This window comes from Mobula hypostoma, chromosome 3 (assembly GCF_963921235.1).
Source record: "Mobula hypostoma chromosome 3, sMobHyp1.1, whole genome shotgun sequence".
Classification (NCBI taxonomy): Eukaryota; Metazoa; Chordata; class Chondrichthyes; order Myliobatiformes; family Myliobatidae; genus Mobula; species Mobula hypostoma.
In genome coordinates, this window is record NC_086099.1 from 94,035,146 (window position 1) to 94,063,137 (window position 27,992).

Genomic DNA, 27,992 nt, shown 5'->3' on the forward strand with positions numbered 1-27,992 from the left:
CTTCTTGCTGCTGCCATCAGGTAGAAGGTAAAAGATGCTCAGGACTTGCACCACCAGGTTCGAAAAGTTACTACCCCTCAACTGTCAGGCTCTTGAAAGACAGGGGATAACTTCACTTCCCCCATCATTGAAATGTTCCCATAACCAATAGGCTCATTTTCAAGGACTCTTCATCTCATGTTCATGTTATTTATTGCTATTTATTGTCACAGGGTGACAGTGACATTGCAGATAGATCCTCATCTCCATGAACTAGGCAATTAAATGGGTAAATTGCGGAGTCCAGGCCCTTGCTTAGACGAGAGTGCCACTGGGCGATTGTTTTTGGGGCAGCTCACCCTGCTCTTCTTGGGCTCTGCTATGGTTGTCACCCTTTTGAAGCAGGTGGGAACTTCTGACTGCAGCAGAGACTGAAGTCACTCCCACCAGTTGGTTGGCACAAGTTTTCAGAGCCCAACCAGGTACACCATATACACATTATATAGCAGAGGCAAGCTGACAGGACATTTGTATACTTTTACTGCATGCTGTCAATGAGTTGATGATCTGAAACTTGATCTCCAAAGGTGCACCTACACAAGCATTGCCTATGTATTAGTTTGAATAATTATACTGGCCTTGGTTCTAAAGTGGACATAGAAGATTGTTCAAATTCCCATGTATTCTGTTAATCAGCCCCATTCCAGCAGAGAACTTGGTAGATTCAAGGTTTGATAGTTCAGTGAGAAAGCGCGTCAGATCTAGCATTATGGGTCAAAATCAAACTGCATCAATGCAACTTAAGATGCAGTTAAAATATCGAAATCCAGATGATCTCTTACATTATTTATATAAAAATACTTTCTGCCTACTTTACCATTGAAACAAGGCCTCACCTATTTCACAGGTGACATTAAATGCACTTTGTTAAAACAGTAGTTATCAATCTGCTACTGTGCAATCATTGGTTTTATTTGTTCAAATCTTAATTGTTTAAAAATTAACTTTTAAACCAAAGAACATTTTTCCTTTTTACTACTCACTGCTATATTTATTTCCTGTACCCACTATTGGACAGAATTAAGCACCTACTCTTTCAGTGCAGCAGCAAAACAGCAGTGCATAGATCAAACAACTCTTAAGTGCAGGTTTATAAGATTCCATCTGAGCACCTACTAATTTACATTTCCATTGAGCTTTTACAGAGTTTCAGATTATCCTAGGCCTGGTTTTACAGCAACAACGCAGGATAAGGCACATCTGCACTTACTCCTGTGGATATTTTAAAAAATCTATTTCCTCTTTAGAGCAATTCAGTGAAGCATTAACCTTCCACTATTTCTTTAACATGATCCCGTATAGCATTAAAATCAACAGCTAGATTTTGTATTTCAATAGTTTTTTTAATGCTATGTACATTTTAAATTTAGGAGTCCAAAACCAGACAATATTCCAGCTGCCATTTGAGGTCTTGTATAATTGAAGTTGTCTTTATTCCCATAATCAGAGCACCAACTAAAGCAATATCCTTCTTAATGGGCATAATCCATAGGTTGGCTTTCGCCGATTTGTGTGAAAGACAGAACACACTGGGTTTCTTTGAACATTACACAATTTTTCACTATTTAGAAAATTGTTCTGTGCCCCTATAGTTGCAAGAATAAGTTTGCAAACACTTTGCAGTTACCTGGTTTTCTGCATAAAATGTTATCTGATCTTCATCTAAGTCACAATAATAGACAAACACAATCTACCTAAATTAGTAACACACAATTAGTACTTCTCATCAATACTGAGTACACCATTTAAACAATATGAACCTCCGGGATAATGCCTTCTACAAAAGCTATTTGAGTCAGGTGTTCCAATCAATGAGATGAGATTGGAGGTGTGGGTTGTAGAGGTGCCCTGGCCCGACCCCTCTCTATGTATTTATAGACAGACACCACAGAACAATGCTTCCCTCCCCAAAAAATGCAACAAACATCGCCACGTCTCAAATTTGCAAAAAAAAACACACCTGGATGTTTCTCAATGCTTCTGTGGACAGAAGTGAGACTAAAGTTGACATTTTTGGCAGAAATGCACATTGCTATGTTTGGTGGAAAAAGGGCACTGCACACCAACACCAAAACCTCACCCCAACTGTGAAGCATGGTGGAAGGAGCTTCATGGTTTGGGGCTGCTTGGCTGCCTCAGGACTTGGACAGTTTGCAATTGTTAAGGGAACAATGAATTCAAAATTGTATCAAGTCATTTTACAGGAGAATGTCAGTCTATCACCTGAATCTGAATAAGTTGGATGATGCAACAATGATCTGAAACACAAGAGTAAATCAACAACAGAATGGGTTAAAAAGAAGAAAAATTATGTTTTAGAATGGCCAAGTCAGACCTGAACCCAGTTGAGATGCTGTGGCATGACCTGAAGAAGGCTGTTCATACAAGGTATCCCAGAAACATTGATGAACTGAAATAGGTTTGCACAGAAGAATGGTTTAAAATTCTTCTTCGCCTTTGTGCAAGTCCAATCAGCAGCTACAGGAAACAACTGGTGGAGGTTATTGCTTGCTAAAGGAAGTTCAACCAGTTATTAAGTAAAAGGGTTTACACACTTTCTCCAGCCTGGACTGTGAATGATTAAACAATGTATTCAATAAAAACATGAAAAGTGCAAGTGTTTGTGTTACTAGTTTAGACAGATTGTCTACTATTACAACTTAGATGAAGATCAGACCATATTTTATGAGTAATTAATGCAGATAATTGCAAAGGGTTCACAAACATTTTCTTGCAACTGTAAATGGTAATTTCATATTTTTCTATATTTCATCTATTGTGTTCTTGTCTATACTTAACCAGGCCTATATTCTCTTGAAGCTCTTTTATATCCTCCTCCTTACTAAGTACCACCTAGTTTTCTATCTGAAAGCCAGGAAATGAGATATTTAGTCCCCTCAGATAAAATTGTTTTTATATTGGTCTTAAGAACACAAGAATCAGGAGCAGTAGTTGTCCAACTGGCCCATCAAGTCTGTTCCACTATTGAAGGTCATGGCTGATCTGAGCCCATGGACTCAGCTCCACCTACCTGCCATTTCCCCAACTATGCAAAAATCTGTCTTAAATGTATCTAATGACGTAGTCTCTACGGCTTCCCGGGGCAAAGAATTCCACAGGATTACTTCCCACTCCTCTCCCTCATCTCCATGCTAAATCTTTCTTCTTCCTCTCTTCCAGGCCTTTGTGCGATTTGCTTTTCCACCCATTTTAGTGTCATCAGCAAACTTGGATGCATTACAATCAGTCTCCTTATCCAAATTGAAAATGTGTATTGTGAACAGTTGTGTGTGCAGTTCTGACACCCAGGACACCCTGCTTACCACCGAATGCCAACCAGAGAAACACCAATTTATAGCATTTCCACCTTAACAATTAGTTAACCAATCCTCTATCCATGCCAATACATTACCCAACTCTATGCATCCTTTAACTCTGGACAAGCTCTCTGTATCCACAGTTTTTGTTACATCCTCAAAGAACTCCAATAAAGTTTGTTAAACAGGACCTGCCCTTCCTCAATCCACACTGCATCTACCTGATAGAACGATTCCTATCAAGATGTCTAATTTCTTCCTTAATTATAGCTTCAAGCATTTTCTCCAACTGAAGATGTTACACGCTTTCTGCTTACACCTTTTTAAAATAAATAAACAGTAGCTTGGCCCCAAACATGAATGTCTACTATACCGTATTAGTCACAGCCTATAAAACAGATTTATTCCTAGTCATTAATTATCAATTTACCTCCAAATCAGTATGGTCTATTGATAAGCCACCTTTATGGGGCCTTACTGAAATCCTTTGACTAATGATAAAACTATCCCAAAGAATTACTCAGGAGGATGAGCTCTGCAAAAGCATATTTGTTTGAATCTTCATTATGCATTGTCTCCCTTTCAGAAATCCAAATTACTCACCAGGTAAAATTCAAGCCTCTGTAAAGTTACTTTAACAGAATGCAAAACCATTATAAATTAATTATGGCTTCCTCATCAATAAATATATATCATCGAAGTTTAATGAAACTGAGCACTAAGATACTATCTCCAAGATGTGGAGATGAACTTGGCAATACAACACACAAAAAAAGTTATAATTAAAGTCAACGTACAGATGAAAAGTTATTCAAGAAACTTGACATCAGGAAGGGCAATAGTTTTAAATTGTTTAACAAAAAAATAATTTTGGGAGGGTGCAGTTGGAAATGGAAGAAAGCAACAAGAACTAATTCACTTGCAGATCTAGTGCAGAATATAAATTTAGATAACATATTAGTAGCATCAATGTAAACAGGAAAACCTGTTCCCTCTCAGACATTAGCCTAAATACAACTCCCAGCGCTCAGGAATGAATCCTTAGTCTACTGTATCTGTAACTAAAGGGCACCTTTGCACAATCAAATCAAAAAGCCAATTTTTCTCAACCCAATAAACAACTTGACATTTGAGCATTCACACTCATTTATTTCAGCAACAGATGCCATTCAGCAGATACAACAGGGTACAGCGACAAACATGTGTTCCATCACACCAGTTAGTAGCAACATTATTATATACTATCACAATACACAGATGTTAAGGAATGCAGTTCTCAAGTCGTACAAAGCAAAGTAACTATATAACTTAAAAACGTTTAGATGCTATATACATTTGGGACACAAAATATGTCAACTTCAGATTTCATGTGGTACAAAAGTCCCAAAGGAAAACACTGATGCTCTCAGGTTTAACATTTTCTCTTGACATTATCTTCTGTTATACTGATGTTTATACTTCCAATTCTCCACCTAGGAGAAAGTACAAATGTTTTAGAATAAGAAAGTAGTTTGCACAGTTTCACATATTATAACACACACTTGGCAATACTTCATGGTGCTGCGCACAGGAAAGCATTTTACTGCAGCAGATCAAGAGACATCAGACCTGAATTATCAAGTCTGACACATTTAACCCAGACAAACCAAAATATTTTACAGCTTGCTTGATGTTGTTTGGTTATTTGAATCACAGAGCTATGAAGAAACAAAACAAAACAAAAAAAAAGCATTGAATATATTTTTAAATAAAATTACCACACTGAAGATCCATAACTGAAATACAAGATGTTACCAAATAAAGAATACTGAATTAATTATGCAGTAAGTCATTATCCATTAAAAAACAAATGCCTGTAAGAAATGTTTATCCAATGTTATATATGATATATACACAAAGAAGACTGAAGACAAAGTCTGAAGTTTTCCAGTTTATCTTTAACGTTGATACATGTTGGAAGAGACCATACCACAGGGCAGCATTTTCACGAGCACACCTCACGTTCTGTCCGCAATGCGCGGCCCCAAGAGAATCGTGTGGTCAGGGTGACACGTGTCCTGCAATGAAGTTCCCGCTGGCGGGTACAAACAAGGTATAATGTCAGAGTTAGAAGGCAACTTTTTCTTTTGTCTTGCTGGGTCCTTTATTTGTACCCATTAGCAGTACTTTACCTGTTAAATTTACAAACTTGTTTAAAAAAAGTGTTAATCTCTCAGACCTTCCTGTTACAAAAGCCACAAATCACTTGAAGCGAAAACTAAGGTACCTGATGTTCAATGCTTAAAGCAAAATTTAAAAATAACCTGACATTTTACATTATTAAAAATGTACACTGGAATTTTATTTGTGCTCTTTTTTCCATTAGCTGCAATAAGATGCAAACACATACCTGCAATGAAACAACTAAATAATTTTTTCTTTAGTATGGTTGGTAGTTATTCTGGTGACTGCCTGCTCCTCTAGATGCCTTTCCGTAGCTGCTCTGCTGACCTGTCAAAGCAATTGAATTGCACAAGTTTAACATGCAAGCTCTATATCCACATTTACACAATTTTAAAAATATACCAAAGTGGCCATTATCAAATTTGCAGTAACATCTTTGACCTAACTCAGTAAAACCTGGACAAAAAAAAATTCCAGTTCCAACTCTGATTCTCTGCTGGTTGCAGAAAATGGGCTAAAGCTCATTTTGATTTATGGTTTATCCTATTCTCTTCTTTCACCCCTACAATTTTACCCACCTGGCCACTTGCCTCTAAACAGCCTCCTTCAGCAGAGAGGGTGAGGCAGTCCAGGCCGCAGACTTCTCCACGACCATCAATGCCGTTCCTTGATTGACCATCAGGAGGCACATTTGCTAAGAGGAGATATGAGCAATGTTAGTTTTTCCTCCTCTCCAAGATGGAATGTTGTGTTACCTGGACAAAAGCTAGCTAAATACTCCCCTTATCAAGGGTAACAACAAAAACCTCCAAACATAAAACAAGCTAATTTCACTACCTTATAGAATTCTTTATAGAAATTTAGTGAGAAAAGTTTACTGGCTAATTCAAATCTATCCACAGATGAAGTACTTTGAAAGTACTTTTGTGGTGTCATAAGTAATAATAAACTTGGTTAAGCAAGGCTAAAATGGTAGCCAACAGCACCAATGGAAACACAAGAAACATCACATGGCTTATAAAGCCTTAATACCCCTCTCATTGAAGTTTCACTGAGGTTTAATTTTTCTTTTGTCAATACGTCCAGCAAATAAATAAATAAGTCTTTAGTCAGTTTATTAACATTTCTCCAAAATTGTGCCACTTCACAAGAGTGTATTACCAGCCAATTAGCCAAATGCTGTAACTTACTATTGTAGGTATCATATGCTGGAGCATATCCGTAGTTGTTGTAGTTATACCCAGAGTAATCATAACCTCCATATCCATTGTAACCTGGATTGCTATAGCCATTGTTGTAACTACTATAACCTTGATTCCAGTAGCTGTTGTATCCTTGGTTCCAGTTCTGATTTTGTCCTAAAAGATAGCAAAACAAACAACTTTGCAGTTTCTTCTAAAGCACAAGATAATCCAAAATATCCAGAGGAAATTTAAAGTTCTCAGAAAAGCCAAAATATCGATCGTGTGCTCTGCCAAAACCTAGCAAGCTCCCAGAGAAGATCTCCACTACCAAAAGGAAATAGAAAGCTCAAACAGGGACTCCAACACCAGTGTCAAAACTCCAGTTAAAACCATATTGTTTTTACAGAGGAGCATCGCTTATCAATCAGGATAACTACATATGAAGGTGTATCCCTTAATGACAAACAGCTAATTTCCCTAATAACAAACACCTGTGGAGTACCAATTTTGGAAAGTGCAAACGATCTCTTAAAAATGAGCACCTATATGAAAAGTAGTTAATTACATATTAAATCTGTACCTAAAGTTTAAAATGACAATGCATAACTTGACATTGGAACTGTGGAGAATGTTTGCTTTAATTAGAAATATCATATCAAGAACAATAGCTTCTAAAATACTTTTCTTATTCGAAAGTAAATCCACAGCTTCAAGAATGCCACTATTACATTCTAAGGCCACCACTTGCCACCAACTAAAGCGTAAAAAGAGAAAAACTAGGTACAACCTTGGATTATATGAAAGTATCATTATAAATCAAATGAACTAACAGACAATGCTATCATCATCATCCTCCAAGTGGCAATCCACACTTTCTCCATCACTATAAGGAAAGGACAATCCTAATAACAAATGTTAATTTATCTTGTTCCTTGTAAACACAAGATCTGAAAACAAGATTTGATACATGGACATCTTCTGACAGACTTTCACGAACTGCATACTACTAAAACAAATCAAAGGATAAAGATCAACACAAATTTACTCAAATATCCAAAACTATTCTCCCTCAAAACATACAATTCAAAGCCTTTCCCAACTAATAATAAAAGCACACAATCTCCCATGGAACAAGTGGGGTGGGGTTAACCAGATAATTACCTAGCGATGCATTTCTTTACTGTTTCAGTAAAGAAATAATTTCATGATCAAAACCCACTCGTCAGGAAATTAACTTACCCCCTCTACCACGACCTCTTCCACCAAACCCACCTCCACCTCTGCCTCCTCGTTGCTGCTGTTGTCTGTAGATTTCCTTGGGCTGCGCCACTTTAATTTCACACTATTAAAAAATTCAGAAGCACAGGTTAAAATATTCACAAATTACACACTAAAATTTAGCTACATAAAACTCAAACACAGTATTTTACTATGAAACAATTGGAAGCATTTCAAATAGAACTATAGGGAAAGGTTTGGTTCTTACAGGACACCTGCTCCAATTGTCAATTAGAGATCTATGTTCATAAATTCTAGATTTACTTTAATGCACCATCCAGACATACAAGACTGCAGCTAAGACCATAAGACATAGGAGAAGAATTCAGTTATTCATCTTGAGTCTGTTCTCCCATTCCATCATGGGCGATTTATTATCACTCTCAATCCCATTCTCCAGACTTCCTCCCGTAACCTTCGACGCTCTTATCAATCAAGAACCTATCAACACAACACAGACAAAATGCTGGAGGAACTCAGCAGGCCAAGCAGCAGCTTTGGAAAAGAGTACAGGTGACATTTCAGGCTGAAATCCTTCATCAGGACTGGACACAAAAAGCTGAGGAGCAGATTTAAAATGTGCGTGTGTGGGTGAAGAGAGAAACACAAGGCGTTACGTGAAACTTAGTGGAAGGATACAGCGGCTCCCACTTTGTCACAATGGTTTTCTCAAGTGATGCTATGTCTTAGTTTGGCGAAAATTAGAAATCAAACCTTTGAACCTATGTTTGATTTTGAGAAAAGATGGGGTTCACTTGCTCGTTATTATCATTTGAGTTAATTTATAGGTTTCCTCCATGATCTAATTGTAAGTTTTTGGTACTTTTTTTTCTTGCTGGCGGTTTGATATTCATCTTTAGAATCTTTTTGTATGACTCATGGCTCTGGGGTTGAACACCTAATGGGAGTTTTTTCCCTCACTTTTTTCTTGCTTAGTAGGGTTTCTTTTCTCTTTTTTTTAAAATCACCAAAATTTTTTCAATCTTTATAATAATGTTTTTTTTCTTGAGACATTGTAAGTGTTGCTTACTTCGATGTACTCTTGTAAATTTTGGATAATAATAAAAAGATTTGAAAAGAAAGGTGAAACCTGAAGGGGGAAGGGATGAAGTAAAGAGCTGGGAAATTGATCGGTGAAAGAGATAGAGGGCTGGAGAAGGAAGTCTGATAGAAGAGGACAGAAGGCCATGGAAGAAAGAAAAGCGGAGTGGAGCACCAGAATGAGGGGATGGGCGGGCAAGGAGATATGGTGAGAGGGAAAAGGGGGTGGGGAATGGTGGTGGTGGTGGGGGTAGGGGGGTTGCATTACCAGAAGTCTGAGAAATCAATGTTCATGCCATCAGGTTGGAGGCTACCCATATGGAATACAAGGCGTTGTCTCACCAGTCTAAGTGTGGCCTCATCACGACAGTAGAGGAGGCCATGGACAGACATATCGGAATAGGAATGTGAAGTGGAATTAAAATATGTGGCCACTGGGAAATCTGTCTTTTTCTGGCGAACTGAGCATAGATGCTGAACAATAGGACTTCCCATTTCGAACCTTCTTCCCCCCCACCACCATTCCCCACCCCCTCCCTTTGGTGCTTTTCCCCTCTTTTCTTTCTTCCACAGCCTTCTGTCAGATTCCCCCTTCTCCAGCCCTGTTTCTTTCACCAATCAACTTCCCAGCTCTACTTCATCCCTCCCCTCCCAGTTTCACCCATCACCTTGTGTTTCTCTCTCCCCTTCATCCACATTTTAAATCTACTCCTCAGCTTTTTTCCCCTCCAGTCCTGAAGGTCTCAGCCCAAAATTTCGACTGTACTCTTTTCCACAGATACTGCCTAGCCTGCTGAGTTCCTCCAGCATTCTGTGCGTGTTGCTTGGATCTCTATGTCCATTCTATCCAGGCCTTTCAATATTCGGTAGGTGTCAATGAAATCCCCCTCATTCTTCTAAACTCCAGCAAGTACAGGCCCAGAGCCATCAAAGGTTCCTCATACATTAACCTTTTCATTCCTGGGATCATTCCTGTGAACCAGCTCGGGACCCTCTCTAATGCAAACACATACATTCTTAGATAAAGGCCCCAAAACTGCTCACAATACACCATACGGTATAACCAATGTTTTATAAAACCTCAGCCTAAACAGAGTTAGAAAAAAAACATTGTCTTTTAAGAAGCATAACAATAACTATAATCCAAACAGTTATTATGGTTCTGTAAAAACAATCTGGATTTTCTTGTATTCACCCAATGTTATTGACAAACAAAAGGAACGGGGAAGCAAAAAATAACATTTACAAAATGCTTTTCATGTCCCCATAAATTCTGGGCACAAACCCTTCCATCTTTCTTAGACTAAGGCAGTTTGGTAAAGGTACTCACGAGGAAATCTGCAGATGCTGGAAATCAAGCAACACACACAAAATGCTGGTGGAACACAGCAGACCAGGCAGCATCTATAGGAAGAGGTACAGTTGACGTTTCGGGCCGAGACCCTTCGTCTTGACTAACTGAAAGAAGAGATAGTAAGAGATTTGAAAGTGGGAGGGGGAGGGGAAGATCTGAAATGATAGGAGAAAACAGGAGGGGGAGGGATGGAGCTAAGAGCTGGACAGTTGATTGGCAAGAAAATACAAGGCTGGAGAAGGGAGAGGATCATGGGATGGGAGGCCTAAATTGAAATAAAGGGGGAGGGGGGCATCAGAAGAAAATATAGTGAGAGGGACAGAGGGAGAAAAAGAGAAAGAAAGGAGAAAAAATAAATAATAAATAAGGGATGGGGTAAGAAGGGGAGGAGGGGCATTAACAGAAGTTATAGAGGTCAATGTTCATGCCATCAGGTTGGAGGCTACCCAGACAAGATGTTGTTCCTCCAACCTGAGTGTGGCTTCATCTTGACAGTAGAGGCGGCCATGTATAGACATATCAGAATGGGAATGGGACGTGGAATTAAAACGTGTGGCCGCTGGGAGATCCTGCTTTCTCTGGCAGACAGAGCGTAAGTGTAGGATCTCCCAGTGGCCACACATTTCAATTCAACGTCCCATTCCCATTCTGATATGTCTATCCATGGCCTCCTCTACTGTCAAGATGAAGCCACACTCAGGTCGGAGGAACATCTTATATTCCATCTGGGTAGCCTCCAACCTGATGGCATGAACATTGACTTCTCTAACTTCTGTTAATGCCCCTCCTCCCCTTCTTACTCCATCCCTTATTTATTATTTTTTCCCCTTTCTTTCTCTTTTTCTCCCTCTGTCCCTCTCACTATATCCTCCTCTGGTGCTCCCCTCCCCCTTTCTTTCTTCCTAGGCCTCCCATCCCATGATCCTCTCCCTTCTCCAGCCTTGTATCTTCTTGCCAATCAACTTTCCAGCTCTTAGCTCCATCCCCCCCCCCCCCACTTTCAAATCTCTTACCGTCTCTTCTTTCAGTTAGTCCTGACAAAGGGTCTCGGCCTGAAATGTCGACTGTACCTCTTCCTATAGATGCTGCCTGGCCTGCTGCGTTCACCAGCATTTTGTGTGTGTTGGTGAAGGTACTATTGCTATGTGGGCAAACTTTCTGAACTACAGCTATAGGACCATAAAATACAGGAGCAGAACTAGACCATTCGCCTCCAAGTCTGCTCCAGCTTTCATATTGGCTGCTTTTTCTCAATTCCATTCAACCCATAACCCTTAATCTTCTTACCAATTACAAACCTATCTCTGCCTTGAATGCATTGAATGACTTGGCTTCCTCAGTCTTCCATGGCAACAAATTCCATAGATTCACAACTCTGGCTGATGAAACTGCTCCTCATCTCAATTTTAAAGGGATGCCCCTTTATTTTAAGACAGTGCCCTCAAATCTTAGACTGCCTATTAATGGAGACATCTTCTCTGCATCCACTCTATCCAGGCCTTTCAGTATCAGGTTTCCTACCCTGGTCTTAAATTGATATGAAATTTGTTTTACAGTAGAAGTACAGTCAAAAATAGAAATTATAAGTGCAAAAAAGGAATGATGAGTTAGGGTTCAGACTGTTCAAAAATCTGATGGCAGAGAAGAAATTGTTTCTGAATCAGTGTGTGCAAGTCTTTCAGGCTCCTGTAGGTACTTCCTCCCTGATGGTAGTGATGAACAGAGGGCATGCCCAGATGGCGAGGTCCTTAGTGATTGATGTGACCCAGCTAAGTTTACAGCCCTCTGCTGCCACTTGCAATCCTGTGCACTGAAGCCTCCATACCAGACAGTGATACAAACAGTCAGAATCCTCTCCACTGTATATCAATAGAAATTTGCTAGTGTCTTTGGTGACACTCAAATGCATTATGAAGTAGAACGGCTGGTGTGCCTTCTTCCTGATTACACCTACGTATAGAACCTACTTTTCACAATGTTGACACCCAGGAACTTGAAGTTGCTCACATTTTTCAATGCTGACACCCTCAATCAGGCTTGGTGCATGGTCTCCAGACTTCCCCTTCCTAATGTTCACAGTCAATTCCTTGGTCTTGCTGACAATGGATCTAATGTTGTTCAAAGAGATTCGCCCATCATTCTTCTGAATTTCAAGTACACACCCAGAAATATCAAAATATTCATGTTTAGCCTCTCATTCCTGAGCTCATTCTTGTAAACTTCCACTCCAGGGCAAACACATCCTTCCTTTGAGATGGGGCCAAAAACTACTCACAATATCCCAAATGCAATCTGACCAACACCTTATGGAGCCTCAGCAGTATATCCTGGGTTTTATATTCTAGACCTTTCAAAATGAAAGCTAGTATTACAATTATCTTTGTTACTACTGATTCAACTGGCAAGTTAACCTTTAGGGAATCCTGAATAAGGGCACCCAAGTTCCTGTGCACCTCCAAGTTTGAATTTTATCCCCACTTAGAAAACAGTCCACACCTTTATTGTTCCTGCTGAAGTACAAAACCTCATACTTCCCTATGCTGCTTTCCCCACCCCCACCCCCCAAACCTTTTGCCTCTGCAGCACTACCTGTTCCTCCATCTAGCTCAGGATTCTCTGTAAACTTGGCCAAAAAGCCATCAGTTTCTTCATTCAGATCACTAATATATACAGGGAATAGTTGCAGTCTCTTGCCGAGCTCCACTAGTCACCCGAAAAGGATTTCTTTAACCCACTAACTTCTGGCACTCAGTACTATCTGGTGGTGGTTTGCACCATGCCATCTTGCACAACCAGCTGAACAAAAATGCGGCTTGGGTTTACTATCTCATCAAGAGCATCTCTGGCAGTAGTACTTCCTCAGAATTGCCTTGTAGTCTTAGATTTCAGACTAAGGTACTTCACGAGGGACCCAAATTCATGTTCATCTCAAGAACAAGACACAAGTTAACTTTAATGTCATGATAAAGCTCAGGAGAGTAATGAGACCAGAGTTCAATGAAAACACGTTCTTGTAATAATCACCAATGGGAATTTTTCTCTTCACAGATGCATGGATCAGCAATTTTTCCAATCAGTCTGCAAAGCAACATCATTCACAAATTCACCAGACCCACAAAGACAGACCAATGCAATTATAAATATGGACCAATCGCAACTCCAGGGCAGCCCACTCTACCCCCACCCCAGGCCACTGGTTCACCTCTGCAGAAATTGAAAATAAGCACTCCCATCAAGAAAGGCTGCAGTATTCTGAGCAAAGATTTGCATTAATATACCAAAAGTCAGTCCCCAACCTTGCCAGGTTAAATGACATCAGCAGATATTCATCTCATCACACTACATCCAAGTGAAACTTAAAGGATAAACACTCTGGATGTCTCATAGCCTAAAGGACAACAGAATGGGCACTAGAAAGAGAGATTCATCTCCAGAATGCATATGGGCTTCCTGCACTACACCTGTAATTCTACCACTGGGCTTGGACAGGGTACCACCCAAGGTAAAAAAAAACAACCACATACAGACTGTCAAAAGATGTATGGTCATCAACCACTCAGGACGAATCCTTCAAACATTTATTAACAATGGCACATCAGTGAAAAAACTCAACTGATATCACGGCTTAGGAAGGTGTTATCTGGTATTAGAATCTCGTCTCATGAAAACTACCACAAATAATTAGTGAAGCCAAAATTGTGAAGTCAGATCATACAATATGGAAATAAGTCTTTTGACCCACTTGCTAACTTTCAAACACCAATATTAAGCCCATTGTAATTCTCCCTCACAATCATTAACTTCCACCTCCCCCCAAATGCTACCAGTGAAATAAAAAGGTAATTTGCAGTGGCTAATCCACCAACCCTCATCTCCTTGGGATGTACAGAGAGCCAGTGCACACAGAGAGAACCCATACAGTCACAGAAAATAATGTGCACACTTCTCTGCTGCCCTAAATGGGACAATGGGTCAGATCAAGTGTTAGAAAATGTAGCAGAAAGCATTGTAAATATATTTGATTACAAAGACAGACAGTAGGCATGGGTAAATAAGGCCCTATGACACAAACACCAATTAACTAAAGTGTATCAGTCCATATATTTATGCCATATTTGAATGCAAAGAAAAACACTGAGCTCAGTAACTGATCACCAAGATATTACTCTGATTTAGAATGAGAATTGTTTGTGTATTTGTCAATATGATTGCCAATTAAACTACTTCAATCAAATAAATTTGAGCACCCAGACAGTTCATAGTTCATATTAAACTAATAAGTCAGGGAAGTGGTAAAAAGCAGTGTAGACAGGGAATTAACTTTTGATAAGCAGTATCAACATTTAAAAGTGGAAAGTCACAGAGAAAGTGGCCACTATGAAGAGACAGCTACAAAAGTGGTAAGCATTCGAGAAGATTTGGGAAATTGCTGAGATCAGGTTTGGGGAGGTAAAGAAACCCACAGATGAAGCATTGAATTGTGGGCCAATTAAGATTTTAGGCAGCAACACAACAAGATAGCAGAACTGGAAGAGATTTCAGATAGGGAGGAAATAATCAGAGATTCAAAAATAGGTAGAGAGTTTAAGCTTACATAGCTCAATATAGATGTTAGATTGCAAAGTGTTGATGTAAAAAGAGACTTCAATCTTAGATACCCATTATTTTAAACATACAGAAGCAGTTAAGGTGGCAACTGATTAGTAGCAAGATGGTGCAAGTACAGTTATAAAAGCTCAATGAGACCAGAGAATTATATTGTGTGCAGTTTTGGTGTCCTTATCACAAAATATACTTGCTAGGAGATTGATTGCTGAGATGACAAGGCTGCCATAAAAGGAGAGATTGGGTTTGTGCTCGAAAGTTTAGTAGAGGGAATCTAAATGAAACGGGCAGCACAGCAGCGTAACGATTAGCCTAACACTATTATAGCACCAGCTGTAAGACTGAGGTTCAATTTCCACCAACATCTTTAAGAAGTCTGTACACTTTCTCCATAACTTTAGGTGCTCTGGTTTTCAAAGACATATGATTAGCGTTAGTAAGTTGTGGACAAACTATGTTGGCACTGGTAGTAGCGATACTTGTGGGCAGTCCAGCACTACCCTCGCTGATTTGATCTGACACAAACAACACATTGCACTATATTTCAATGTACATGTGACAAATAAAGCTAATCTTGGATCTGACAGACAATTTGCCAGCAGGATGATTCCACTGACTGCGGTGCCTAGAATGACAGGTTAATCTCAGTTCACAGAAAATATTTAGAAAGTGAGATGAGCAGTCAGAGGACTGTAGAGATCAAGACAATCACAAATAGATACACTTCTGGATGCAGAAGACTTCCAGGGGCTTGGGGAGGGAGCAATACATTGAAATAACTTGAGGAAGGATATACTGCCTTTGGAGGCAGTGCAGAGGAGGTTCAGCAGGTTGATTCCAGGGATGAAGGGATTAACCCATGAGGAGAGATTGAGTCGCCTGGGACTATATTCGCTGGGATTCAGAAGAATGAGAGGGGATCTTATAGAAACATACAAAATTTTGAAAGGTATAGATAAGATAAAAGTAGGAAAGTTGTTTCCATTGGTAGGTGAGACTAGAACTAGGGGACATTGGCTCAAGATTCAGGGGGGAAAATTTAGGCAGAGATGAGTCATGGTCTGAGTCCACGTTCCCTCCCTGAGGAGAAACTGTTTTTCCCCAGAGAGTGGTGCATCTATTGAATTCTCTGCCCAGGGAAGCAGTTGAGGCTTCTTCACTAAATATATTTAAGAAACAGTTCAGTTTTTAACATAGTAAGGGAATTAACGGTTATGGGGAAAAGGCAGGTAGATGGAGCTGAGTTTATGGACAGATCAGCCATGATCTTATTGAATGATCTTATTCAATGGACTGGATGGCCTACCCCTGCTCCTATTTCTTATGTTATCAGCCATGGCAGAGAAAGATTGAGGGGCCTACTTCTGCTTTCTATGTTTCTATGGTTCCTCATATCAAAATAACCACAAAACTGATATTAATTTTGTAATTACACATCCAATTTGCAATTAAAACATCTGCAGTTGTATGAGATTCAACACTCACCTTTCCTCTATTCAAGACCTTCATGCCCAATCCCCCACCCACTTGCCAAAAACTCTAATCAGTGAAGCAGAAATATAATTCTACCACCTAGACCAAGGAAAACAAGCACAAACTGAAGTGCTTCAGAAATGCATCTAAATCAGACCATAGAGTAGGCATCAGCTTGGCTAAGCCTGATTGTGCTATTTTTGTGTTTTATTTAATGAAAGATTAGCTGCTTACAGCTTCCTCACAAAGCAAACATGTTCCAATCCTCTAGGTCAGGACGCTGGGCCATTTACTCCCTTGTCCTCACTCAATAACCACTGCACTTTGAGTACAAATGCCTGGCTTTATCAGAATAAAGTTTGTGAGCAGAACATGGCAGGAATGGCAATTCAAAGATACTTACATCACATTGTGCAAGGAGCAGCTTATTTCTGAAAAAGAACTCTTTGAAATTGCAGTTTGTCTCAGGGAGAGTCCAAATTTGTAACCCAGCTTTGATGACATCTGTACCCACTACTGCAGGTACAGCATTGCCTTGAGCTGGGTCTGCACCAGTACTCAGATTAACCAACTATATCAGACAAGTTTCCCAGGTATCCATCAATGACACCCTCAAACATCATTGCAGCAATGTCTTGCCTCCAGTCTACAGCTAGAACTCATCCTAGTCCTCGCCTACATCCATCACAGGTCACTCCTTTTTGAAGAACTTGAGCTGTTCTGAGATTCCTAGAAACTGCATAGCCAGAGCTACTATCTGTCAAGCATTCAGGCAGGTCAGGAGTCAAACCACGCAGGTTGCAGAAGATGCCAGTACTCGCAAACCATCTGTTGTTTATCACAGACCAAGAAATCAGAACCATTGGCAAGACCAGAATTCTGCCAAACATCACAAGTTTCTCATCCCAGTTCACATCTGACTAAATACATTTTTGGCTTCTACAACAAATAATGAATTCAACAATTTCAGGTAGCATCTATTCCAGCCTTGTTTACAGCTTTAGTTTTATTTAGCCCTTCACCCTTATCCCATTACTCCAAACTTCATTAATTGATCTATTGATCTTTGCCACACTATTTCAGCAAGTCTATTCCATGATTTGTGCAAAAGAATCTTCCCTGGACTCCAAAAATATTGTTTGTTGTCTGTGCAGAATCCCCCCCTGCCCACCAACAACCATGTGACTTATCTGGAAAAATCTCTCAACTCTTCAGTTCTGAGAGCTCTTAAACTGAAGCATGAACCATTTCTCTCTCCATTGGATGAAACCACCTATAAAGCAATTCCAACGTCTGCAGTTTTCTACCTTTGCCTGAAGATTTATTTATATAAATACTGTTAAGTGTTATTACACGAGAGCTCTTCCCAAAACTATTATCTTTAAATTGTATTACTGGACCTACCTTGCTGGAGCCTATATTATGATACTTATTTTCCAAGAGCCTTTTCACTGGCTCTTCTTCCTTGAATGTGATGAAACAGAATCCTCTCCGCTCATTAGTCTTGTTGTCAATTGGAAGTTCAATGCCTTCAATCTAGATGAAAATCAGTTTAGAGATATTTCATGCCTTTTTACAGAACTTGTTCAATTTACTTAAGGAAATTGCAATCTTGTGCTAAAAATTTGGAAACTATAACATAAACAAGTACATAAAATCAACTTGTAAATTAAATACTACTATATTAAAGTAACTACACAACACTTACAAGTAACTATGAAATGAATATTAAGTAATAAAAGGGCAGCGCAATGGTTAGCACAATGCTTTACAGTATAGGTGACCCAGATTCAATTCCCACCACTGTCTGTAAGGAGTTTGCACATTCTCCCTGGGACTGCGTGGGTTTCCCCCGGGTACTCCAGTTTCCTCCCACAGTCCAAAGACGTACCAGATGGTAGGTTAATTGGTCATTGTAAATTGTCCCATCATTAAGCTAGGATTTAATCAAGGGACTGCTGGGCCCTGTGGTTCAAAGGGCCAGAAGGGTCTATTCCACACTGTATCTCAATAAATAAATAAATCGCAAGGAGCACTTCCACACACACTGGATACAAATCTGGTGTATTAATTTCATGCTGGATAAAAAAAAATAACATCAAATACAATAGTTTTGCTATTGCTTGCTTGGTGGATGGTTGCTGTTGATGCTTCTTGCTGAAATAAGTGGATGGGGGGGGAGGGTTGATGCTTTGCTGCCTAGTGTGTAGGGGGCTAGAAGGGGCTTTAGGGTTCTAACGTTGAAACTGTCACTCATTCTTTGGGGTACTCCTCTTATCATGGATGTCTGCAAAAAGCAAGAATTTCAGGTTGTATATTGTATACATTCTCTGATATTAAATGGAACCATTGAACCTTTTAAATGCTAGCCTAGTGACAAATCAAGTATACATCAAGCACAACACGTCTTAAAAGAAATAGCATTTGAAAAAGTTGCTTTTTGTGAATGCAACAAACTGTGGATAAAGCAGTTGATACCAGCATTTAGAATTCTATCAAGCATTTAGTAAAGTGTCAACACAAAAGGTTTCTGCCCAAGGCAAGTGCACAGTTGGATGGGGGGGGGGGGAATGATTGTTGGAAGAGAGGTAACACTAGTATGAACAGAGAATTGGATGACCATTACAAAAACAGTCTAGATAAATGAGTTGGTAACTTTGATAATAAATTTACTTTGAACTTTGAAGTAGTTGTCAGATAAAGTAAATGCAGAGAAAAATAGGTTATCCTCTACAAAAAAGGTAAACATTATTTAAAAGGAGTAAAGGTACAAAATGTATTGTTTATAGAGATCTTAGGGCTCTGGTACATGAACCAAAAGTTATGGCTCAAACACAACAATTAGAAAGAGTAATTGAAAAATCACATTTATTCCCAGGAGAGTATAAAAATAATGGCTTGATGCAACTTTACACAGAGCTTTACTGGTGAGATACACCTGTAGTATTGCAAATAGTTTTGATCTTCATATAAGGATGTATGGTACTTGTATAAAAAATAAAAAGCTCATTTTGTTACCTTTTAGAAAGAAGGGGTTGACTTGTACTTAAGAGCTTAGAAGAGTGAAAGAAATTTGTATTGAAACATTGAAGATTCTGAGGGGGTTTGACAGAATGAATGCTGAGAGTATGATATCCCAGTAAGGGTACCTAGAAAGAAGGCAGAGTCCAAAATAACAGTAATGAAGAGAAATGTCTTCTGGCAGAGGTTTCAGGCTCTGGAATTTTCCTACTCCAGAGTCAAAGACAGAGGAAATTAGACAGGCATGGGGAGACCAAGATTCAATCAGCCATCTTATTAAAAGGTAGTGCAAGCTCAAGGGCCAACAGGCCTACCTCCACCTACATTTACACATTGGTAGGAGATGCATGGCAATGAATCATTCTTAAAAGTAGAATACAGTTGGCCCTCCTTATCTGTGAGTTAAGCATGCGCGAATTCAACCAACCGCAAATCGAGAAAACCTGGAAGTGCTCTTCTAGCACTTGTTATTCAAACATGTACAAACTTTTTTTTCTTGTCATAATTCCCTAAACAATGCAGTATAACAACTATTTACATTGTATTAGGTATTATAAGCAATCTAGAGATGATTTAGAAGTATACGGGAAGATGTGCGCAGGTTATCGTGGATCGGGATCAGAAAAAAAAACAGAAGTTCTCTTACTAAGTAAGTCGGAACAGGTACATCCGGTATTACTTAGTGTCAGTTAGTCAAACGTTTGGCTTAATATATCGTATATATTTTACCTCTCTATGCATATAAAACACTTAAGAAACGTACGTTTCAGCGCCGGGCTCAGGAACGGAAGTTCCTGAGTTCGATCCAGTGACAGACCGCTCCCGAGCGCTCTCCATCCGTGCCAGGTTGATGTGAAGGACCAAAAACCCAAAAATTAAACCACTGCGTTACTGCGTAATAATTATAGCTTTCATCGGGGCAGGGCCTTTCTCACTTTATCCTTTAAAATTGTTCCATTCGTTGACCGACTGTAGCTTAGCGCTTTTCCAATGACAGATGGCATTTCACCTCTTTCTAATCGCTTTATTATTTCCAATTTATTTTCAATCGTGATCGTGATTATTTCGTGAACAGAAACACAGCGGATTCAGAGCTCCACCGCCGGGTCCTAATGTCCACTGCACTGAGACAAGTTAAATAAGGTCTGGGGTTCCGCTGGGTCCTAAGATTCACCACAGTGGAAAACTGCCAGTGAGTGAGTGGAGCTTTGAGGCTTTGACTCGAGAGATTCTGGCAGTATTGGCAGTTGGTCTGTGCAATCAAGTCAATCAAGATTTCAATAGATCAGCAGAAAGCCGTTGATTAGACACTCAAGATTTGAATAGTTCAGACTCAGCAGAAAGCAGCTGATTGGGCAATCGAGGTCAGGTGACCAAGCATATTGAAAAGCTCAAACAGATAAATAAAGGGATAGCTCAAGCGAAGCGGCCAGTGAGTGAGTGGGTGGGCCAGTGAAGGAGTGGAGCTTTGAGGCTTTGACTCGAGAGGCTTCAATGAGAAGAGGCGGAGGACAAGCTAGCTCGCAGTTAGTCTTTACAATGCCTCCTGAGACGGTGATGTGCCTCTCATGTGAGATGTGGCAGTCTTGGGGGAACTCCCCTCTCTCGCAGAGTCACATCTGCCAGAAGTGCATACGGCTGGGCGATCTGGAAGACCGTGTAAGGAATCTGGAGCAGAAGCTGGATGACCTTCGACTCATAAGGGAGAATGAGGCAGTCATAGATGAGAGCTACAGGGAGGTAGTCACACCTAGGCTGTCAGAAGCAGGTCGTTGGGTGACAGTCAGAGGGGGAAATGCGAAGGTGAGCAGACAGGTAATGCAGAGCACCCCTGTAGCCATTCCCCTGAATAATAAGTTTATCGTCCTGGCTACTGTTGGCGGGGACGACCGACCAGCTGTGAGCAACGGTGGCAGGGCCTCTGGCACTGAGTCTGACCCAGTGGTGCAGAAGGGTGGGACGGAGAAGAGGAGAGCTGTCGTCATTGGAGACTCTATAGTCAGGGGAGCAGACAGGAGATTTTATGGACGTGAGAAGGACACTCACATGGTTTGTTGCCTCCCGGGTGCCAGGGTCCGGGATGTCTCTGACCGGGTGCACGACATCCTGGTACAAGAGGGAAAGCAACCAGAAGTCATGATACATGTAGGGACCAACGACATAGGCAGGAAGAGGGATGAGGTCCTGAAGTGTGAGTTTCAGGAACTAGGCAGAAGGCTGAAGAACAGGACGTCAAGGGTGGCATTCTCAGGAGTGCTGCCAGTGCTACGTGACAGTGATGGTAAGAATTGGAGGAGATGGCGTTGAATGCGTGGCTGAAGAGTTGGTGCAGGGAGCAGGGTTTTAGATTTTTAGACCATTGGGATCTCTTCTGGGGAAGGTGGGACCTGTACAGATTGGATGGGTTGCACCTGAACTCGAGGGGGAGCAATATCCTTGCAGGTAGGTTTGCTACCATGGTTTGGGAGGGTTTAAATTAAATTTGCAAGGGGGATGGGACGCACAGCAATAGAGCAGTGAAAGAAGTGCATGGAGTAAAGCCAGATCTAACATACAGAGAGGCTTTGAGGAAAGAGAAGCAGAATAAACGGTGTAAAGACAGTAAGGTGGAAGGGCTGAAAAGTGTGTACCTCAATGTAAGAAGCATCAGGAACAAAGGTGATGAACTGAGAGCTTGGATACATACATGGAATTATGATGTAGTGGCCATTACAGAGACTTGGCTGGCACCAGGGCAGGAATGGATTCTCAATATTCCTGGATTTCAGTGCTTTAAGAGGGATAGAGAGGGAGGAAAAAGGGAAGGAGGGCTGGCATTACTGGTCAGGGATACTATTACAGTTACAGAAAGGGTGGGTAATGTAGCAGGATCCTCTTTTGAGTCAGTATGGGTGGAAGTCAGGAACAGGAAGGGAGCAGTTACTCTATTGGGAGTATTCTATAGGCCCCCTGGTAGCAGCAGAGATACAGAGGAGCATATTGGGAGGCAGATTTTGGAAAGGTGCAAAAATAACAGGCATGTTATCATGGGTGACTTTAACTTCCCTAATATTGATTGGCACCTGATTAGTTCCAAGGGCTTAGATGGGGCAGAGTTTGTTAAGTGTGTCCAGGATGGATTCCTGTCACAGTATGTGGACAGTCTGACTAGGGGGAATGCCATACTAGATCTAGTACTAGGTAATGAACCGGGTCAGGTCACAGATCTCTCAGTGGGTGAGTATCTGGGGGACAGTGACCACCGCTCCCTGGCCTTTAGCATTATCATGGAAAAGGATAGAATCAAAGAGGACAGGAACATTTTTAATTGGGGAAGGGCAAATTATGAGGCTATAAGGCTAGAACTTGCGGGTGTGAATTGGGATGATGTTTTTGCAGGGAAATGTACTATGGACATGTGGTCGATGTTTAGAGATCTCTTGCAGAATGTTATGTCCCGGTGAGGAAGATAAAGAATGGTAGAGTGAAGGAACCATGGGTGACAAGTGAGGTGGAAAGTCTAGTCAGGTGGAAGAAGGCAGCATACATGAGGCTTAGGAAGCAAGGATCTCTGATGGGTCTATTGAGGAATATAGGAAAGCAAGAAAGGAACTTAAGAAGGGGCTGAGAAGAGCAAGAAGGGGGCATGAGAAGGCCTTGGCGAGTAGGGTAAAGGAAAACCCCAAGGCATTCTTCAATTATGTGAAGAAAAAAAAGGATGACAGGAGTGAAGGTAGGACCGATTAGAGATAAAGGTGGGAAGATGTGCCTGGAGGCTGTGGAAGTGAGCGAGGTCCTCAATGAATACTTCTCTTCGGTATTCGCCAATGAGGGGGAACTTGATGATGGTGAGGACAACATGAGTGAGGTTGATGTTCTGGAGCATGTTGATATTAAGGGAGAAGAGGTGCTGGAGTTGTTAAAATACATTAGGATGGATAAGTCCCCGGGGCCTGATGGAATATTCCCCAGGCTGATCCTCTGGCTAGGATCTTTATGTCCTCGTTGTCCACGGGAATAGTACCGGAGGAGTGGAGGGAGGTGAATGTTGTCCCCTTGTTCAAAAAAGGTAGTAGGGATAGTCCAAGTAATTATAGACCAGTGAGCCTTATGTCTGTGGTGGGAAAGCTGTTGGAAAAGATTCTTAGAGATAGGATCTATGGGCATTTAGAGAATTATGGTCTGATCAGGGACAGTCAGCATGGCTTTGTGAAGGGCAGATCGTGTCTAACAAGCCTGATCGAGTTCTTTGAGGAGGTGACCAGGCATATAGATGAGGGTAGTGCAGTGGATGTGATCTATATGGATTTTAGTAAGGCATTTGACAAGGTTCCACACGGTAGGCTTATTCAGAAAGTCAGAAGGCATTCGATCCAGGGAAGTTTGGCCAGGTGGATTCAGAATTTGCTTGCCTGCAGAAGGCAGAGGGTCGTGGTGGAGGGAGTGCATTCAGATTGGAGGATTGTGACTAGTGGTGTCCCACAAGGATCTGTTCTGGGACCTCTACTTTTCGTGATTTTTATTAACAACCTGGATGTGGGGGTAGAAGGGTGGGTTGGCAAGTTTGCAGACGACACAAAGGTTGATGGTGTTGTAGATAGTGTAGAGGATTGTCAAAGATTGCAAAGAGACATTGATAGGATGCAGAAATGAGCTGAGAAGTGGCAGATGGAGTTCAACCCAGAGAAGTGTGAGGTGGTACACTTTAGAAGGACAAACTCCAAGGCAGAGTACAAAATAAATGGCAGGATACTTGGTAGTGTGGAGGAGCAGAGGGATCTGGGGGTATATGTCCACAGATCCCTGAAAGTTGCCTTACAGGTGGATAGGGTAGTTAAGAAAGCTTATGGGGTGTTAGCTGTCATAAGTTGAGGGATAGAGTTTAAGAGTCGCGATGTAATGATGCAGCTCGATAAAACTCTGGTTAGGCCACACTTGGAGTACTGTGTCCAGTTCTGGTCACCTCACTATAAGAAGGATGTGGAAGCATTGGAACGGGTACAGAGGAGATTTACCAAGATGCTGCCTGGTTTAGAGAGTATGCATTATGACCAGAGATTAAGGGAGCTAGGGCTTTACTCTTTGGAGAAGAGGAGGATGAGAGGAGACATGATAGAGGTGTACAAGATAATAAGAGGAATAGATAGAGTGGACAGCCAGCGCCTCTTCTCCAGGGCACCACTGCTCAATACAAGAGGACATGGCTTTAAGGTAAGGGGTGGGAAGTTCAAGGGGGATATTAGAGGAAGGTTTTTTACTTAGAGAGTGGTTGGTGTGTGGAATGCACTGCCTGAGTCAGTGGTGGAGACAGATACACTAGTGAAGTTTAAGAGACTACTAGACAGGTATATGGAGGAATTTAAGGTGGGGGCTTATATGGGAGGCAGGGTTTGGGTCGGCACAACATTGTGGGCCAAAGAGCCTGTATTGTGCTGTACTGTTCTATGTTCTATGTTTTGAGACAGGTTGAATAAGGGACTTGAGCATCCGGGTTTTTTGGTATCTGCGAGGGGTCCCAGAACCAATCCCTCGCGGATATGGAGGGCCGACTGTACTCATTCAATATCTTAAGCACTGCACGCTTCCTCTTAAAATTAGTATGCAATTGAATGAAAAGGTAGATTTTACACTGGCACATTCTAAAACAGTAAATATAACAAACCCAAATTTTTACAGAATTAGCAGAGAAGCAGAATATTCCTGTGAACCTTAAAAGCAGTGCCCCTCAAAGTTAATGTGAGGGTTCAACTTACCTCTCCATATGCTCCAAAGTAGTCCTTAACCATTTCTTCTGGTACATCAGGACTTAGGCCCCCAACAAACACTTTCTTAGCTGTCTCCTTGCCTTTTATTGCCTTGGCTCTTTTCGGGTCAATAAGCCTCCCATCAAGCTTGTGTTCCTTCAGTTCCAACACCTAGAAGAGTTGAAGAAAAGTTTCTGTACAAAAGAAAATTTGTGCAAGCTACCTAAACTTGTTTGAGGCTGAACGAAAACTAAATGTAATGTTAAAAACTTAGGCTTACAGTAATTACAAAAATGTGAAGCAGGCAGAGGAAAATTAACTCTTAATTTCTGAAGTTTATCCATTCTGCTAAAATTCCAGCTATGAACTCAGTACTATTTAGTCAATTGCAACACAAGCAGAAATATTAGCCGTGTTACTTATCTGGCTCTACAATAAAAAATTAATATTAGCTTATGACCAAATTGTATTTTCAGACAAATTCATGAATTCAAATTGCACCCCATTCATATTAAATGGAAACAAATCAACTTCCCAATTTAAATTAATTTCTCGTATAATAAGCCAAGAAGATGTTTAAACTTCTGCAGCAGAGATCAAATTCAGTTGCACAGAATCTCCTACCTCAATCCAATATATTTTTCCCAGCGGGGATCAATAACAAAAAGCACATTTGTGTACTTAAAATGATCACATCCGCTCTTTACTCACCTAGCTTCCTGCCAATAAGATTCATGAGCTGGGGTGAAAAGCAGAAATCAGTGCCACAAGAACACAAAGTGCACGCTTCTTGGTATCATTCCCTGCTGACAACAAATATCTTCAAAAATGGATTGAGTTTTCAACAAAGTTCTCAACTACAGATCACACATACAAAATGGGTTCACTTCAGTCAGCTATCTGTAAGCCAACTTCCACACACCCATGACAAACTTGATTTGTGCACAGATCATGCTCCATTTCTCTTAATAATTATACAGTAGCACAGAAGAAATGGAGTTGAGGCAAATTTTACGCCTCTTCCCAAACTCACAAATAGGTTAATACTATTGTTACTTACAGAGTAGCACAAATAAAGTACCAGACCAGAAACTTGCTCCAACTAGGACATCCTAAACATTTATGAAAAGAAACTAACGATCTCACTAACATTGTGCCTAAAAAGGGAAAAAACAAATAAAACTCCCTTTGTGTTTATGTCACAACTGGATATTCAAATTTTCAAGAATTGATATCCATTTATAACACAATTCTAAATATCATTTAGTATCTTTTAGCCATGAACACACAGGAAAATACACCAACTGTCAAAATGATCCATAGCAGCTTAGAAGTTTGGATATGATTTACCCTGTCCACACTGGCAGGTTCTCTGAACAGTACAAAACCAAATCCTCTTGATCGACCAGTCACTGCATCCATTTTTATGGTACAGTCCACAACTTCACCGAACTTGGACAAATAATCTGTCAAATCCTTCTTGCTTGTGTCCCAGCTAAGACCCCCAATGAACATTTTTCTGCAAACAATAAAGATGTATATAGTGATCATGACAATCATACTATAAATTTTGATATGTTTAAAACTGAAAATATCATCCAACTGTACACATTAAATAACGTTTATTCAAGTTATTTTAACACATTATTCCTATGTATTAGTCACTTGAATGCCATGCTCAAGAGGGGGAGGGGTGGGGAAAGTATTGTATTTATATCTTCAGTGTTCCTTAGGATGTATTGGTACACTTTAAAAATCGTTTGACTTTCCCACCAAATTGTTTCCTTAAGTTTGAAGATCCAAGGAAACGGATTACTGTACTTGAAACCATAGTACTTGTGCAATAATCTACACAATGTTCTGAGGGTGGAGCGGAAGAGAGAAGGCAGGCCAAAAAAAAATACCCTAGCAAGCCTTTCAGAAAGAGAAAGAACACTTTCGCTTAGTCATGTTTTAATTTCATTCGGGCATGGACGCAAAATAAAAGCCAAACCTGAAAGCAGGCGGCCGAAGGGAAGTGGGGCGGAGATACCAAAACTAGGTCACACACAAGGAGCAACATCACTTAGTGATCCAAAACAAAAAGGGGCAACCAGCGCAATCTTCCCAAATCGTTTGACTGGACCAAGACAGACACTGGTCAATGCTGAAAAGTTCGGGTTTAGCCCCAGGGTTAATTTGAAACCAGCCTACCCTAACAACCGGGGCCCTGAGTACTTTCCACATCGGAAATTCTGCAGATGCTGGAAATTTTGAGTAAATGCACTGAGACGTCTTGGTGACAGGTCTCAGCCTGAAGCATAGACATTTAGACCCTGCCCGGCCTGCTGAATTCCTGAACCATTTTGACTGTGCACCTCGCCCCGTCTCCCCCTCTCCGACCCCAGAACCCTCGGCCCCGAGTGAACGCCACCCCGCCCACGATGCACAGCCGACCGCACTCACCCTTCGTCCTCCTCGTTCTTGCTGGCGTTTATCTTGGCCCCTTCGGGAAACTCCTCGGAGCCCACGGCCGCCATGGGCTGTTCCATGAGACTGACAGACGCCGGGCTGCACCCGTACGGCAGTAACGGAGGGAAGGGAGAAGGGCTCGGCTCCTCCGCGGGCGCCGGTACCGGGACGGTGTAGATGCCGCGGACTGACTGTGACAAGGCCGCCGGGTCGCTCACAACTCAAGAGCCCACACCGCCGCCGATCCGCTCGCAACCAACAAAATGGCGAGGGCAAAGAAAGGGGAGAAACCCAGGCACCCGTCCGGGAGGGGGAGGGGTGGGGTGCCGGGCCTTTATACGGA

General features: G+C 41.1%; 1 protein-coding gene across 6 annotated transcripts; it reads right to left on the reverse strand.

Moving 5' to 3' along the window:
- Positions 1-4,484: 4,484 nt before the first annotated feature.
- On the reverse strand, positions 4,485-27,990 carry LOC134344135 (heterogeneous nuclear ribonucleoprotein D-like). 6 transcript variants are annotated; one of them, XR_010017369.1, is made up of 10 exons: positions 27,644-27,990; positions 26,549-26,717; positions 25,208-25,369; positions 17,859-17,990; positions 7,943-8,045; positions 6,710-6,877; positions 6,098-6,213; positions 5,746-5,846; positions 5,326-5,430; positions 4,485-4,828 (listed from the first exon to the last, which is right to left on the reverse strand). XR_010017369.1 is itself a non-coding variant. In XM_063043444.1 (9 exons), exons 1-8 carry the CDS (start codon positions 27,727-27,729, stop codon positions 5,760-5,762), a joined length of 1,023 nt encoding a protein of 340 aa, XP_062899514.1. In that variant the 5' UTR covers positions 27,730-27,990; the 3' UTR covers positions 4,485-5,430; positions 5,746-5,759. The 6 variants fall into 6 exon arrangements, 5 of the variants coding, with proteins under 5 accessions (XP_062899514.1, XP_062899513.1, XP_062899515.1 ...); XM_063043444.1 differs by having other exon boundaries at positions 4,485-5,430; XM_063043443.1 differs by lacking the exon at positions 5,326-5,430 and having other exon boundaries at positions 27,644-27,989.
- Positions 27,991-27,992: the final 2 nt, after the last annotated feature.